This window comes from Oenanthe melanoleuca, chromosome 1 (genome assembly GCF_029582105.1).
Source record: "Oenanthe melanoleuca isolate GR-GAL-2019-014 chromosome 1, OMel1.0, whole genome shotgun sequence".
In the NCBI taxonomy this organism is placed as follows: domain Eukaryota; kingdom Metazoa; phylum Chordata; class Aves; order Passeriformes; family Muscicapidae; genus Oenanthe; species Oenanthe melanoleuca.
In genome coordinates this window covers 26,485,000-26,500,950 of record NC_079333.1, presented here as the reverse complement: position 1 = coordinate 26,500,950, position 15,951 = coordinate 26,485,000, and the positions used below count along the sequence as shown (strand labels likewise).

General features: G+C 44.9%; 1 protein-coding gene across 1 annotated transcript in view; it reads right to left on the bottom strand.

The window, feature by feature from the left end:
• Positions 1-636: 636 nt before the first annotated feature.
• The window catches only part of CASR (calcium sensing receptor), a 74,537-nt gene continuing 59,222 nt past the window's right edge, over positions 637-15,951 (bottom strand). The window contains exons 5-7 of the mRNA XM_056502312.1: positions 10,301-10,531; positions 6,765-6,888; positions 637-3,947 (exon numbers count right to left, since the gene is read on the bottom strand). Of these exons, the coding sequence (XP_056358287.1) occupies positions 2,497-3,947; positions 6,765-6,888; positions 10,301-10,531 (1,806 nt within the window). The 3' untranslated portion in view covers positions 637-2,496. The remainder of the gene's footprint in view (positions 3,948-6,764; positions 6,889-10,300; positions 10,532-15,951) is intronic.

Genomic DNA, 15,951 nt, shown 5'->3' with positions numbered 1-15,951 from the left:
TAAAGAACGAAAAACACCCAAGGAATGAAAAGCACCCAAATGTCAACTGCATACACAGAATATTGCTCTCCAAACAAGGCAGCTGGTGGTGACTTTCTGTTTCTCACATTACCCATGTTCATACACAGTCTTTGGTTTGTAAACTGTGTTGTTTTCATTTCTCTCACTAAACTCTTACATGTTTCGGTGCTGTCGGCTTCACTTCAAGGACTACTGAGCTGGGTTTGCTCCAATAGGAATGTTTCACTAGCACTAAAACTACTGGGCTCTTGGAATTTTTGGAAGTGCAGGCCATAACCAAAATGCTTTTTTTTAGCCCTTTCTGCCATCTAGTGCTCATCCCTGCTTGTGCAGTTAGACTGAGGAGACCCTGGGGCTCAATTCTGTACCCTAAACTGAGCTCACGGGCCACAGTCAGCAGCCTGGGGAAAAGACCTGGGTTTCAGAAGCAGTAAGCAGCTCTTGCTAGGTCCAGGGGTAGAATGTGATTTCCAGAATTTGGGCTAGAAGGATTTGTGTCTTCAAACTCACTTTCCCACCCCCCCCCCCCAACCATCTGAGCCATAATTTTAATCAAATATTGTCATTTGCAAGCTTTACAATTATAGTTGGGTTGGTTCTTACGTGGTGTAGTTAAAATTTGAGCCCATTCCAAGGAGGATGTAACAGATCAACAAAAGGGTTAAAATAACTTGTCTGAATAGCCTGCTTCTTGGGGTTCTGGACTTCCACTTTGCTCCTGTAAGTCAAAACTCCTCTTCCTTGTCAACAAGTGGAGGTGGCAAAACAAAGTTTTTATAGAGTAATGTCACCTGTAAGTTTTATTTGCCTGCCCTGGCAGAAGAACAACCAAGCAAAAACAGTAACAAGAGAATTGCAGTGTTTTCCCCAATGCATTCAAACACAATCCTTTTGTCTCTGCTCACACTGAGCTGCAGGCCCATCTACCTTTCTATAAGAGGTCTAGACTACCTTCATGCTTAATGAGGGGGGTTACTGACATCTTCCTGACAGATGCTTGTTCTTCCACAGGGAATCTGGGAAGAGGGAATTAAATTCTGCAGTGTAACCTGGCCCCTCCTGCCAGGCTGTCCAGGGGTGGTTTTTCTCTCATCAGGCTGCAACAAATCTCTCTGCTAATGACTCTCTTAAAATTTTCCAGCATGAATCAATAAGAACCAGGCATGCCTTGAAAAACCAGGAGCACTTATGTCTGCTTTAGGAAAAGTAGGACAAGAGTAATCTAGTTCTGCTATGCTCTGCTGAAGTTACTCTCCTTACTGTTCTTCTTTAGGTACAGTCCACCATTCTTGTCCTACGAGTCCTCTCTTCAAAATGGGAAATAACCTAGTAGGTGGCCTTTAGGAGCAAACTGTATCCAGTTCATCCATTTGTCTCTATGTATGTCCAAGATCCCAGGCCTGAGTCTTTCTCACCCAGTCATCTACCAGTATGCACTTCAGATATTCTCCCGCTCCAGTGACCCTATTACCACAGCTGAGGGCTCCTCCTCCATCCCTAACTCCTCCAGGACTGGCACAATGCTCCGTGTAGGTGTGAGGCAGATTAATATGGCAAAGCACAACACTGACTATGTGTGAAAGGGTTAGCCATGTATGCCTTGTGGGATAGTACAGCAGCAACACTTGGTTAAGCATACAACTACTAGCAACGTAATCAGTCAGGGATACATCTCATTGTGCTTTTGCAGCGTTCTCTGGGAGGGATTTACAAGCTGTTCTCCCCCTCCACCAAAGCAGGCAGGCTGGAGGTAAAGCTATTCCAGCTGGAGGAAACCAGTAGGAACCTAAGTAGCTTGGTCTAGTGCAATGGAGTCTACGGAGAGTATTGTCCAATATTTCCTGTTGGGCAGAAAGGAGAGACTGGGACATTACTAAATATAAATAGCAGGGCGCTCTGTCACATTAAATACTTTACATGTTCACACCCTTGTCTGTACACAGCATGCAGGATGTTGGGGGCTTTTTTATTTTCCCCATGACTGTGCTTTCCTGAAGTGAAACCGTGTACCTTGCTTTTGTAGAGCTGAGAGTCCTGATGCACACATGGTTACAGATCACATATAGTGGATAAAGAGGGAATATTATACATAGTGGGAAAGAGGAATATTATACATAGATGTAAAAGTGGGATATAGCGGAATTGCCCAGTGCCTCCCATAGTCAGCTGAGTTGCAGTCTGGCAGGAAAAGCTTTTGGAGGCAAGGCAGCATGCAGACTTCTGCTTAAGCCCCACTAGAGGCAATCTTCACTTGTCCTTCTGAGATGTCCTGGTTTCAATAAAGCAAACGCAAATTCAATCCAAGGCTCCCCAGACACAGTCCTTCCTCTGGAGGCACATGTGTTACCCTGCTGGCGTTAACATTAAGTGGTGGGGCTGTGTCACAGCGGTGTGTCTTTGTTGCCTTTCCCATACAGAAGCAAGAGGTAAGAAAGTTCCTCTTCGGGGCTGGTGTACTTTTCACAATCTTCTTCGTTAGGAATGTACCGTGTTCTCTGTGACAGAGCCACCTCCAGTGCCTATAAAATTTCGGGAGTTAACCGATGGCAGGGAAGGCTCTGCCTCAGGGCTTGGTACCTCTTCTTTGTTGTCTCCCACCACCGACTCCTGCGAGCTGGTCTCCGGGCTGGAAGCTGCCTGGAAGCTGGGCTCAGCCCCGAGGGGCTCGTTGATCTGCAGGGGAAGCAGAGCCCGGTGCCGCATCAGGCTGTCGTCACTGTTCTGGGCCTCCAGCGAGTTCCGGCGCTTGGCGTTCCTGTTGGCCATGGCGTTCTTCTGCGGCTCCTCGAAGCTCAGAGACAGGGTCACCGTCCCGCTCCCAAAGCTGACTTTCTGCTTGCACCCGCGCTGCTGCTGGCGCTGCCGCTCGGCGCAGGCTGGTAGAGGAAAAGGGTCCTCGTGGTTGCTCTTGCTGCTAATGGAGGAGGAAGGGGTGGAGCCGGTGGAGCCCCCCAGGCTGTTGGAGCGCTTGCGGGACACGTTGCTCCGTCTCAGTGTGGCCCTGGCGGCCACTTTGAAAGCGTGGGCAGCTGTGCTGCAGCGCACCTCCTCGATTGTGTTGCGGGAGGGCTTGAAGAGGATGATGTAGACTTTGTTGAAGAAGATGCAGGCCAGAAGCCCAAAGCTGGCAGCCAGTATTGCAATCACCTCCACAGCAGACACGAACTTGCCATACGTGCTGGCATAAGCAGGGATGAAGGAAATCCACACGATGAAGAATATCAGCATGCTGAAGGTGATGAACTTGGCCTCGTTAAAATTCTCAGGCAGCTTTCGAGACTTGAAGGCGAAGAAGAAACAGATGGCTGCCAGTAGGCAGGTGTAGCCAATGAGGAAGCCGAGTGCCATCAGGGAGCCTTCATGGCAGGTGATGAAGATGATCTCATCCTCCAGTTCATGGTTTCGGTAACTGGATGGTGGGGCCGTATAGAGCCAAATCACACAGATGACAATCTGCACAAATGTGCACAAGAAGACCAGGAGGAACTGAAGGTTGAGGCCCCACCACTTTCGGTGGAGACTCGTGGGGATCTTTGCCTCGAACACAAGGAGGACACGGTTGGTTTTCACCAGGATGCAGGAGATACAGAGGACAAAGCTGATGCCAAAAGCTGGCTGCCGCAGACGGCAAGTCCAATTCTGGGGCTCACCAATGAAGAACAATGAGCTGGAGAAGCAGCACAGCAAGGAAAAGAGGAGGAGGTAGGATAGCTCCCGGTTTGTGGCCTTGACGATGGGTGTGTTGCGAAATTTGGTGAAGACTCCCAGAACAAAGGAAGTCAGGAAAATTCCAAGCACAGCAAAGAGAGTCAGAGCAATCCCAAAGGGCTCAGTCCAGGCCAGAAACTCTATCTGCTTGGGGATGCAGGACGTGTGGTTCTCGTTGGACCAGTAATCCTCGGGGCACTTGTCACAGGCACTTGCATCTGAAAAAGAAGGGATAAGGAGAGGGGAGGTTTGTCAGAATGAGAGGCTGAAGTCTGAGATGACATATATGGCAGCTACACACTGGCCTTGATCTTTAACACATGGAGTCTTCCATTTCTGTGTGCAGATCCCCAGAGTCATATATTGATGTCTCAGAGTTTCTTACACTGAAACAATCAACCTCTCATGGGCCATATAGCAAAATACAAAGCATGCTTGGTTCTGGTTTAAAAGAAGTCCTGCCTCTGCACTCACGTTTTTTGTAATCCATTTCTTGGCAAAACTTTGTAAACTTTGATTGCTATCAGCTCCTACACAGGCTCTGTTTTTTCCTCTTCCTTGTTCCTTCACTTTTATCTTCTAATTCTGTCTGTCTTTATACCTCTCACACTTTTATCATCATTTGAATATCCTGCCTTTTTCTATTATAATTAAAATTAAAATCGTGCCTGCTTCCTTCAATGCTTTGAGAGCCTATTTCATATTCCATGGAGGCAAGTCTTAGTGTTTAAATTGCTCTTCCCTGAAGGCAGGCAATGCCCTTGACATCCAGCACATTCTCATTTCATGTTGGAATGCCAGGGAAAGATGTGTCTTAATGATATCACTCTCCCTACACCCAGCAAATGTGCCACTAACACTTGCAAAGGGAAAATTGCTGCCTCCATCTCCTTCGTGAAAGTAGTTGTGCCTGCTGTGATGACATGCCCATGCCATTTTTTTTTGCATTATCAAAAACCAAGGGCCTGCTGCTTCTGCTCTTCTGTGACTCAAATGGGTCTTGTGGTCTTTCAGGGCGGATTACGACTCTTTTGATGGCAGTAGAAAGGGGTTGAGAGCAGGGAGTTGGAGGTTTGAACTTACCTGTGCTTTTGGGATCTCAGCAGGATAGCAAGGGGCTGCAGCGAGTCCACAAACTCCTTTAACAGCAAGCACCCTCTGAGTTTTGCACCTGGGCACAGACACAGGCTCTGACCATAGCTTCCAGAGCAGAGATTAATGCTAATGAGAAAGTCAGGAATGCCCAGCTAACGACGCCAAAGGTTTGCAAACTCTCTTGTTCTTGAGGTGCGGTTGGAGAGACCATCCATGACCTGATATGACACTGCTTTCCTAAGGATTTCTTGCCTCACCTAAAGTGTTTATTTGGAAATCTGGCACTAGATGTGAAAGCTCAGTCAGAAGCTGTCATCACCAGGTCATTTCGTTTACATCCATTCAGCCAATAATTCTTATTTTTCTTGTGCCTTTTACCTGGAAGCTCGTTACAAACTGCAAGCTGCAGACATAGCAAAGTTAATTTTGTGTAGCAGGGAATCCAGAAGCCTCTGCCAGAGACAGGGGCAGCTATTTAGCACCACACCCTCATGACATGCTTTCACTGCTGTCTTGTGGTGGCTTAGAGACCGTGCTGCCACTGAAGAGAGTAAACCAGGTCTCCCTCCTCCTGCAAGGCTACTCATTCTTTCCCCCTCCCTTGTGCTGTTAACACTAGAGGGCATTCTCATTCTAGTTGGAAACACGCTCCCAAGAGTTTGTTTTTAGGAAAGCCTGAATCCAACTCACTCCATGGTCACACAAGTACCAGCACTGCTCCCAGACAGTGTGGGAGCAAACAGCTGGGGAAGGACAGATTGTTTCCACCAGTAGCATTGCTGTCTCAGCTGGATAAAACTGGTTGTAAAATTGCTCTCTATTCCTATAAAATTGGCAAGCACAGGACATAAAGACTACCACTGTCAGCTGAAATTGCAGCAAGAAACTGATGCAAAAAAGAAGACAGTCACCACCACCTCAGCACCTCCGCACCACAGCCAGCTTCAAAAATTATGTGAAAAACACCAGAAGACCCCTATTACACGTGACCAGAAATTGCTTCTCTTCAATCTGAAAATGTTGCTTCCAAGTATCCTGTAGTACTATATGGTCATGCTAAAAAAATATAATTCCTGTCTGATAGGACACAAATTAGATTCTCCCAAAGAACACTTGTTCAGTTTTGCAAGCAGTTTACTGAATTGTTAATCTCCAGCAAAATCCAGCAAGGTCTGCAGTGTTTGCTGGGACAGTGCACCGGAGAGGGTCTGAGAAGGTCCTGAGTGCCTTACAGTGTGGAGAGAACTGATATCCTGAAAGAATTTACTTGTCTTTCTTATCCTGGGAATGCCCAACTGAGGAAGCACTAGCGGTGTTGGAAATTCATAATTTTTCAACCATTTCTAAACCTGAGGTTACCTTTTCTGTCTCCTCCAGAACATGAGTGGTTTGATCCAAGCTCCCAATGAAACAAACAAAAAACATATTCATGGGTGCTTGGTAGGATCCAGATTCTGATCTTTTGCAGTGCCAGTGATCAACAGAACCTGTAGCTGGTGAAACCATAAAGGGAAATATTCCTCTCTACTTGTGAAATCTGGGATATAATGGATTTTATTTCTTTGTAAAGCATGTAATAAAACCCTGACATTTTGAGGAAAAGACAGATCACTACAGAATTTAGGATGGGGAATCTCTCCCTCCTCCAGGTTTTTGGAGGAAGAAGAGCTATGGGTACAGTGCAATAGAGTTTGCTTGTGGCTGCCTGAGAGGATTTCTATATGGAAGTTATTTTTCAAGTTCTCTGCCTTAATTTTCTTAATGCAGAGCAGAAGGGACAAGCAGGCTTAGCAGTAGACAAGACTCCTGAGGACCACAGGACTTTAAGCTTCTCAGAAGTCCCTCAGACTTTCTGTGAAGCCTTCTGTCAAGGCAGGCAGGAGCCCAGCACTGCAGGGAAGCGATTTCAGCACAAGGCCCTGCGGCTCTGCAGGCGTTACCTGTCTCGTCGCTGTACTCCCCGTCGGGGCAGTCCACGCACTCGAAGCAGCAGGTGGGCTCCCCCTCAATGATGCCCTTCCTCGTGCCAGGCAGGCAGTCCCTGCTGCAGTTAGAGAAAGGCACCTGCAAGAAAAGAGCCCCAGCTCTTAATGGTTATTGGTGTTAATGGTGCCAGTGCCTCACTTTGGCAAGACCTTGGCTTCCTCCAAAGGTATTAATGCTTGGTTGGCATGCTGGATGAAGAGTCTCAGATGTTCACTTCTTCCTCCCACAGAACAGATACATTTTGCACAGTTGTCCTTCCTCAACCCACTGCAGTGAAATTTCTTTGAAGGAATTCATCAAGGAAGAATAAGGAAGAGCAGCAGATCTTTGTAATCTCCACTGTGTTGTGGGCATTGCAAACTGGAATGTGACCATGATATACATACCCCAGAACAGTCATTTGATGATTAGAAGAGAAGACCATCAATCTCTACTGGCAGGAATTTAAGTCAGCCTTGGAGATTATGGGTCCTGATGTCTGATCCCCAATCTGATATATTGCATATTGTCTGCTAATAATTTAATAATTAAAATGGTTTTCTGAAAACTCACTTCTTCTTTAAGAACACAGAACATCTAAAATTGCAAATCAGTAGCACTTTATAGATCCAAAGGTTTCCAGACCTTTGCTGCTGTAAATGGTATCACCTGCTGGCTGTGCATTTATGCTGTGCCTGAGCCCACCTGAACATTGTTGTGTCCTGGCAGCAAGTGGTTGCACAGGCACACTCACTGCATGCCTGAAGTACACTGACACAAAGACTTCAGCATGATAAATGGAAGCCTGGGCCTTTGTAACACAGAGTCATGACCCAAGGCTGAGGCTGAAATTTAATTTCCCCAACTAAATTAAGGAAAAAGAGTTGGCAGAGAACATAGCTTTCTCACCTCAGGAGAGTTAAACCTACAATTTCCACTGCTAGCAAAGTACCGTGCTCCATACATAGTTAATGGCTGTTCTATTTGGAAGACTCCATTCACCTTTTTGCAAGTTTGATGCTAGTTTACCCAAGTGTTGCCAATCTGCTGATCTCCAGGAACCTCCTGTGCTGATGCACTTACACAATGAGCCCTAGCTATGGTTTGGAAGTTGTCTATATTCAACCACAGGGGAAGCAAGGCCCTCACTAATGACAACTGCTGTGCAGAGCTGACTGCTCTGTGGCTCAGGTGAGCACAGTCTCTTTTGCCTATCACTCTGAAGTGCAGCTGAAGCACAGTTTGGGAATGCTGGTCCTAAGGTGTTCATCAAGATTACATCATTGATGGGACAGACACTCCCAGCTTGAAGCACTCTTTGCTGTTAGTGCCTATTGCTATAAACACAGTGTTGCTATTCCTTGGGACAGTCTTTGAGCAGGCAGTGCATCCATCAAGAGGACTTCATCAGTCTAGGCTGTATTTCCCTAGGCTGCCACCAGTGATTTTGAACAGAGATGAATCAAAGGCCTGGCTGAAGTCACACACTGCTTCCCCATTATCTACTAAGTTGAGCTTCCAGAGAGGCAAATTAAATTGGTTTGGCATGATTTTATCTTGACAAATACATGTTGGCTTGTTCTTATCAGTTTATTATGCTCTAAGTGTTTATAAACAGTTTAATTTTTTTATCAAGTCTTTTAGGTTACTGAAGCTCAACTCAATTTTGTGTAATTCTCTTGGTTCTTTTATAACTGTTTTAAAAACAGGTATTACGATTGCTCTCTGATCCTTTGAGACATCATGTGTCCTCCACATTTCTCAAAGATGAATTGCTAGTACTTTTGTGATTGCTTTGGCTGAATTCTTAAGTATTCTGTGGGGAATTTCATCAAGTTCTGCTAAAATGAATCTATCTATCTTACCTACTCTTTCACTCAGTCTTTTGCAAGTCTGCCCAATGCCGAAGTTCCTGAAATTTAAACCTACATTTGAACTTTTGTTGGGGATGACAAGAGGCACAGTGAGTGAAATACTGGCTACTCCTTTTGAACAGGGCCTTTTATCTCAAAGAAATTGGAAGTCTATATGCTGTGAAAAAAAAGGCTGCAGCAGACACAGAGATTACAAACCCCTCCACTGCACAAAATTTACATGCCCTGGCATTACACTCAGCAACATCCTGTCACATTTTTAACAACATCCATAGTTTAGGACAGAGAATGAAGTTAAATATTGCACTGCTGTAGGGATTTAGACCAAGAGAACACAATTACTCAGTTTAAGTAAAAATCAATAAATAATTGTTGGGAAAAGTGCATTTGCAACCATCAGAAGGAGGGATTATAATTTCAGATTGTTTTAAGTTCCACTTGTAGTTTGTGCTTAGAGACTCCAAGTGGGCTTAGAAAAGCTCTGAGCTCAGTATTTCTCTGGTTGTATGCTCTGTTCAATTCAAGCCTCCTTCAGAGTGCTCTGGACTTGAACCAGAAGTGAAGTTGGAGTAAAGCAAAGGCTGAACTCATGCTGTAACTGTTTTGGGTAAGTAGTTAAGGCACAAGCATTGCCTGATCTATCAGCCAATGTGAATAATCACCTGGAAGTGAATTGCCTTGTTCATTAATCAGGTGCTGGTTTAAGACATTAAAACATCGCAGCAGGGCCTGGAAGTGACATTTCTGAGCTAATACTCTACTCCATGTGTCAATTCCCAGACCAGAAACCATATGCCCGCTCAGTATTCCCTCTGGGAGACAGAGTTTCTGCCTAGCTGGCTGCTGCCAGCTATGACAGCAGTTCATCTGGCTCTGGTCTGGTGATGTCTGCACCAGGTTTCCATCATGTGGGTCAGACACAGCCTGGCTGCTAGTGACAATAATTATGCCAAAAAGATTTCACATTTGCAAGAGAGTGGAGAAGGACCTAGGCCTGACTGAAGTCAATTGATATATCTTGAGATCACTACTTCTGAGGCTGCAGAAGCATCCTCATGGAGCATACAAAAAAAAAGGCAGCAGGTTCTGGCATCTTCCACTATTTGAGCACCATGGCCAAGTTAACCCAGGCAGATTGACAGGGCTTGTTCTGTTTGCAAGGCAAGGGTGTGAGGAAGTGGGTGAAGCCAGCAGAAAGAGTTGTAAATATAACTAAGAGCAAGAAGAGACACTTCTTGATACAGAGATAATGGGAGAGAAAGAGATGGCTCTTTTCAGCAATGAAACTACTGAGCTCAGGAAAATTTGATTTAGTCAACAACCAGAGTTGGGTAATGAACTTCTCATCCCTTTTGAAACACTGTTATAAAATTCTACTCTATCTGCTTAGGCCAGAAAAAAGACATAATTTAAAACATTAATACCCAGGGTCAAGAAATGTACAGAAGGGGAGGAGACATTGTCTGTTATTTCAGTGCATAAGAAGGGTATAAAAGACTATGGTGGAGACTGTGTATACAGTAAGGTGAATGGATCCTTTAATGAGACATGGAGCCATAATATGAAGAGTGTGCAGGGCTAGTCAAGTTTCAGCTTATGGATCTGGAAAACATTGCTGTGAGGATTTAAGCACTTACCTCCTTAGAAAATCCACCCCATAGGATCTTGTTTTCATTGATAAAAAGCCTCTCCCCCTTCTTGGCATAAACGTTGTAGTGCCCAACCTCTTCAAAGACGACTGAGCCATCCTCCGGAGAGAGATGCCAATTGATTATTGAGTAATTTCCTACCAGGTCCCCAAACTCATCAAAATCCACTTGCTCCCCCATGTTATTGGTGAAATTTAAGTGTCGCAGATGCTTGAGAACCTAGAGGGAGACAGAGAGACACTATGAATGCCTGCGTGTTACAACCCTATCACAGCACACATCTGCTATGGAGACAGAGAAGGATCACTTTAATACAAACCTTAATCTCTTCAAATGTTTTAGTTGCAGCAGTAGGAGGTTTTCTATGACACAGAGCCTGTACAAACCTTGTAGACAGCACAAGGTATTGTGGCCCTCTGGGTGGCTGGCAACCCATCTGTAACACTTACTGGTGCTACCCCATCATAAATTTAGCATTCCTCTTTGGTCCTCTGAGTCACCTCACTGAGCCCAGAGCTCTTTGTTAGGGCCAGGGAAGTGACAGCAGCCTCTCATGTGTTTCAGTCACCCATGCATCTTTCTCACCCAATGTACTTTAGTAAGAAAACCCCAACAAATCAAGCTTATTTGCCATATTGCAGACCTGGAGAATTCTTACCACATTTTTTTTGCTTCTGTCTCATGGTTGCATAGTTGAAAGTAATCACATTCTGCCTGTTCCCAGGAATTGTTTCCTGTAATTTTCACCTCATGCCTTAAAGTGTCATATAGAATCATAAAATCATTAAGGCTGAAAAATACCTCCAAGATCATCAAGTCCAACCATTAACCCAGCACTGCTCTATTCAAAGATATATATAGGTATATAAATAGAGCACTGCTCTATTCAAACCATGTCCCCGGGTGCCATCATCATGTTTTTTGAACACTTCCAAGAACAGTGATTTCACCACTTTCCTTGACAGCCTATTCTAAAGCCTGGCTACTCTTTTAGTGAAGAAATTTTTCCTAATATTCAATCTAAACCTTCTCTGGCACAACTTAAGGCCATTTGCTCTCATCATGTCACTTGTTACCTCTGAGAAAAGAGTAACCTCCTCATTGCCACAAGGGAGGAGATATATAGAGAGTGATAAAGTCCCCCTAAGCCTCCTTTTCTCCAGCTAAAAAGGCCCCTCCTTTCCTCAGCCACTTCTCATCAGACTTGTTTTCCAGACCCTTCACCTGCTGTGTTGCCCTTCTCTGCCCTTCTCTGCTCCAGCCCCTCCATGTCTTTCTTGCAGTGAGGGCCCAGAACTGGACACAGCACTCGAGGTGTGGCCTCAGCAGTGCCGTATATGGGGGAACAATCCCTGCTCTGATCTGGCCATGCTATTGCTGATACAGGCCAGGTGCCATTGGCCCTCTTGGCCACCTGGGCACAGCTGGCTCATGTTCAGCTGGCTCTCAACCAGTATGCTGCATGTCTCTAATCCCAGGGACAACTGTAGTTGTAAAGTTCATGATCTAGATAGCCTGACAAGTAAACCTAAGAAACTGCAGCATGAAAGAAAGCCTTTACTGGCAACTGTGTTACAATTCATCCACATTGTAGTTATGTTCAAAAAATAATTGCTGGTTTATGCACTTATCAGATTTCTCCCTAAGTTTACCTATGGAAAGATGAGTTGACTCTGAGGACACCTGGCTGTCAGCTGCCCTTAGACCTCAACATCATAGTAGCTGCTGTGGTTCTACTGCCTGTGACAGCTTGCAAGCCCAGTCTCTCTCCCTCTCTCACCTGTGAGTGCCCAAACATACAACTCTGGATGGCAAAATGTAAGAGAAACCAAAACTAGATCAATTTGTCTGGGCAGGCAGAGCTCTTTTCACCTCACAGACAGAACAGACAACATTGTTTGGATGAATTCTTTTCACCTGGAAAAACAGGGACAGGGGAACAGAATCACTTCATTAATTCCTGTCAGTATTGCTAAATTGCCTCATTTTTCTCTGTTTCCTTTTGGGATCCTCCTATCTCAAGTTAAAATCCCCAGAGCCACAGATATCCTCCTCCCACTGCCTGTTTCAATGCCAGCCTGATAGAGTCTGAAAAATCATTGTAGTACTACAGATGATGTGGCCAACAATACCTTTTCAGCTTGTGTGATGTTGATGGAAGGATATCAAAATATTGCCACAGTATTCAGTCTTTGAATAACAGGTGAGACAGAGAAGGCAGGATTTTTTCTGTCTTTCTCATCCCTGTTGCCCCTCCTCTGGAGACCAGCTCACCCATAAGGTGTGCAGATGGAATGATCTCACCAAAGAACCACAACCTGTCCCTGGAAGATCCCACCCAATGACGGACACAGCAAAAGAATGTGCTCTGTGCTGGCACTTTGCTATGGAGGGCTGGGGCATTGCCTGCTGTGGGTAAGGAAACAGAGACTTCTGCCCTCTCATTCTTCTCATTCCTGAGGGGTACCCAGCTCCATCAGCGGACAGTGGGAACAGAGCAGAAGCAGCTCTGAGGTCAGAATGGGTGACGAGGTCTGCAGACCCACAGTGATGTGTTGTCCTGCTTCACCTCACTTTGGCCTCATCTGCACAGGGGCTTTAATCTTGGTCTGCTTGTTACCAGAAACTTTGTCTGTCAGCAGTGCAGGTGTCCAGCAGGTCAGCTCGCATTTCTTTGCAGGCTCTGGCACCTACCACAGGGTGACAGCTGCAGCTTTGATATCCAAATCAGGTTTGTCATTATGCTGAGCCTAATGCCATGTTTCTCCTCACTCCAACTCAGTATAGCACTCCTATGCAGCACTACTGCATCCTTCTGAATGACACCAGGATATCCTGAGTATCACTGCTGGGTTGACTGTTACCTGTATAGACGGGAGACCTTGCCCTTGTTTGGACTGCAGTTGCTACACACACCAGGAGACAATCTTGCAAAAGCCATATTGAAGATCCTTCAGTTCAAGTCCTGCCTCTCCTGTTCAGTTGCAGCAGCAGGAGGCTTACTGGTCTTAGGGTCAGCAAGATGAATGGTGGAGAAACTCCTGGATCCTCTGAATGCAATTTTTTGTTTGTTTAATTTAGTAACATTCATATAAATTCATCTGTTCCTTTGCCTTCCCTCCTGTCATCAGGTTTCTTAGAAACTAATACACACCCCTGGCTTTTAGTGGGATTTTGTAGGATTAGTTTGACAGGATCTTTCCCTTGGTCACAGACACACACACTACACCTGAGGATTCAGGTTATAAATGATTTCATGTATGACCTGATATGTCCATCTCAGGGTTAATTTATATAAAAGCGGTGATCTGCAATTAATGCTGTCTTTCCCCAGGCAGAGTATAACAGTCTCAGCTCTGCAACTGTAGCTAGCAGGTACAAAATGTGTATCACAAAAGGCACATGACCCGATTAAAATCCCAAATGAGAGGCAACTGGAACAACAGAAATAACAAAGCCTGTTTTTTTTTCTTTTCAAAAAACAACAAAGTTTTTTCTTCAAATCTGAATTTCTGAGGGGCAACTTGTAAAATGAACTACCAGAACATGTTCCCTTTTTTCAAGAGCAAGAAAGTCCCAGGATCATATGTCTGTATCTCACAAGTTCTGCTCTTTACAGGGTGAAAATACAATTTAAACAGACAAAGAATATATAAGAATTAAACTTTGAAAGAGGAAGTTGTAGACTCTGAATAACCTATTTTATAGCCACCAGTTTATCAATGATTAGCTAAAGATTTTACAGTTAAAAATGTTTTGTAACTAAAGATAGCAACATGCATAACTCAATCCACACAGACTTAAAATACTGTCTTGGTTTGAAGGACAGGTGTCTGCCAATAAAAGCAGAAGCTTCTCTTTGAAATGGAGAATGTAAACCCCCCTCCCTCCAAATTATTAAAATTTTGAAATTAAGGGGCTCTCAGGCAAAGATATGGGAATTAGAAATAACAGTTCTTTACTAGGAAAATTAAAATAGAAATACAATATTACAAGAACAATCCCAACCCTGACAGAGTCAGAATACAACCTGACACCCTGTCAGTCAGGGTGTTGGTAGCAGTCCCATTAAATGGTGGCTACAGTCCTCCAGCAGTGGCAGATGTGGTTCAGTTGAAGCAGTGCTCCTGTAGAAGGTGCAGTTTTCTTCTGAAGGTCCAGAGATGATGTGGAAAAGGTCCAGTTTTCCTCTGGAATCCAGTGGAAAGGCGGTGCCTTGCTGTCCAAAGTCTCAGTTTTTATCTAGGAAGGAAAGGCTTGGCTCCTCCCCCTGGCTGGAGCATCTCCCAGTGGGATGATGTAATTTTATCAGTCGTACAGTGGGACTCAATGGCCCAGCAGCAGATGATATCTTCCTGGAGGGAGGATGGGTTGTGGAAAAGATAAAGATGATTGCCTCATCTTGTCTTAAAGATGGACCATTAGCAGATGGTATGTGCCACGGAGCTAAGGATCACTGCCCCACCTGGCTTCAACAGATGGGGATAGAATACACATTTCTGGCCACATCCTGTGTTGCAACCCAAGACAAAGACTCTGCTTCAGCCAGGCCAATAGCATGTGCCAGGGGTAGATGTATCATATCCTGGAACCAAAAGTTTATGAAAGAAGTGCTAACCTTGTGGCTTGGATACACTCAGCAGCTGGTGGAAGCCAGTGGGGAGAGCATTGTGCAAGGTACTGTCTTCAGATAATTATTTCTGTAATTTTTCCTTCTTTTCTTTTCTCTCTGTCACAGACTTCATGTTGAATTGCACTATTATTGGAAAGGACTTGCAACCTGCCCTCAAGTTCACTCTCCCATACCACTCTCCTGGTAAGGCCATTCCTAGCCATGCAGCATCCCATACTTTATTCAGGACAGATATTCTGAGTCATGTGCTTTCATGGGAGGATCATAAAGCTGTGACATAAATACAGTTGTATTAGACCAGGCTGGCAGCTTACCTGCCCAGGACCCTGTTGTACTGTGGCCAACAGCAAATACCTACAATAGAAGCACAGGGGCTGTGATACTTCTCCTGAACACTCTCACCCATTTTGCAGTTCAGTGACTTCCTGGGCCAGAGGTTTTGTGCCCAATAACCTTCAGGCAGATTTTCCTTCTATGACGTTGCGCATTTGTGTTCTGCACCTGTGTGAACTTTTCACATCCACAGCCTCCTACAGCACAGAAACCCACATTTTATGAGACAAGCACCTCTTCATCCCTCTTGGAACACAGCAGCTACGAATCTCTTTTGATGACCTTCATGTTTATATTGGCAAAGAACTGTCATTTGCTGGTCATCTTTTCCATGCCTCTCAGGACTTTATAACTACCTCTCTTCAGACACCCCTTTCTCAGGCTGCTAAGCCCTATCTGATGTTGCTACATCTTCTACAGAAGCTGTTTCACTGTCTCTTCTCCAAATATTCCCAGTCTTCTTCATCAGTTCTGAGCCTGCACATGATACTGAAATGAGATGCACCAAAGGGCTGAGAAAGTGGCCCCAGGACACTCTGTTAACCTCTCTGTCCCTTTCCCACTGCGACTATTCTTAGAAGTGCGTTTGCTTTTTTTCACTACTAGTCAGACAGACCTGAGGAGTCCATCATAGATTAGATCAACCTCATTTGTGATAAGTCAGGTCTCATAA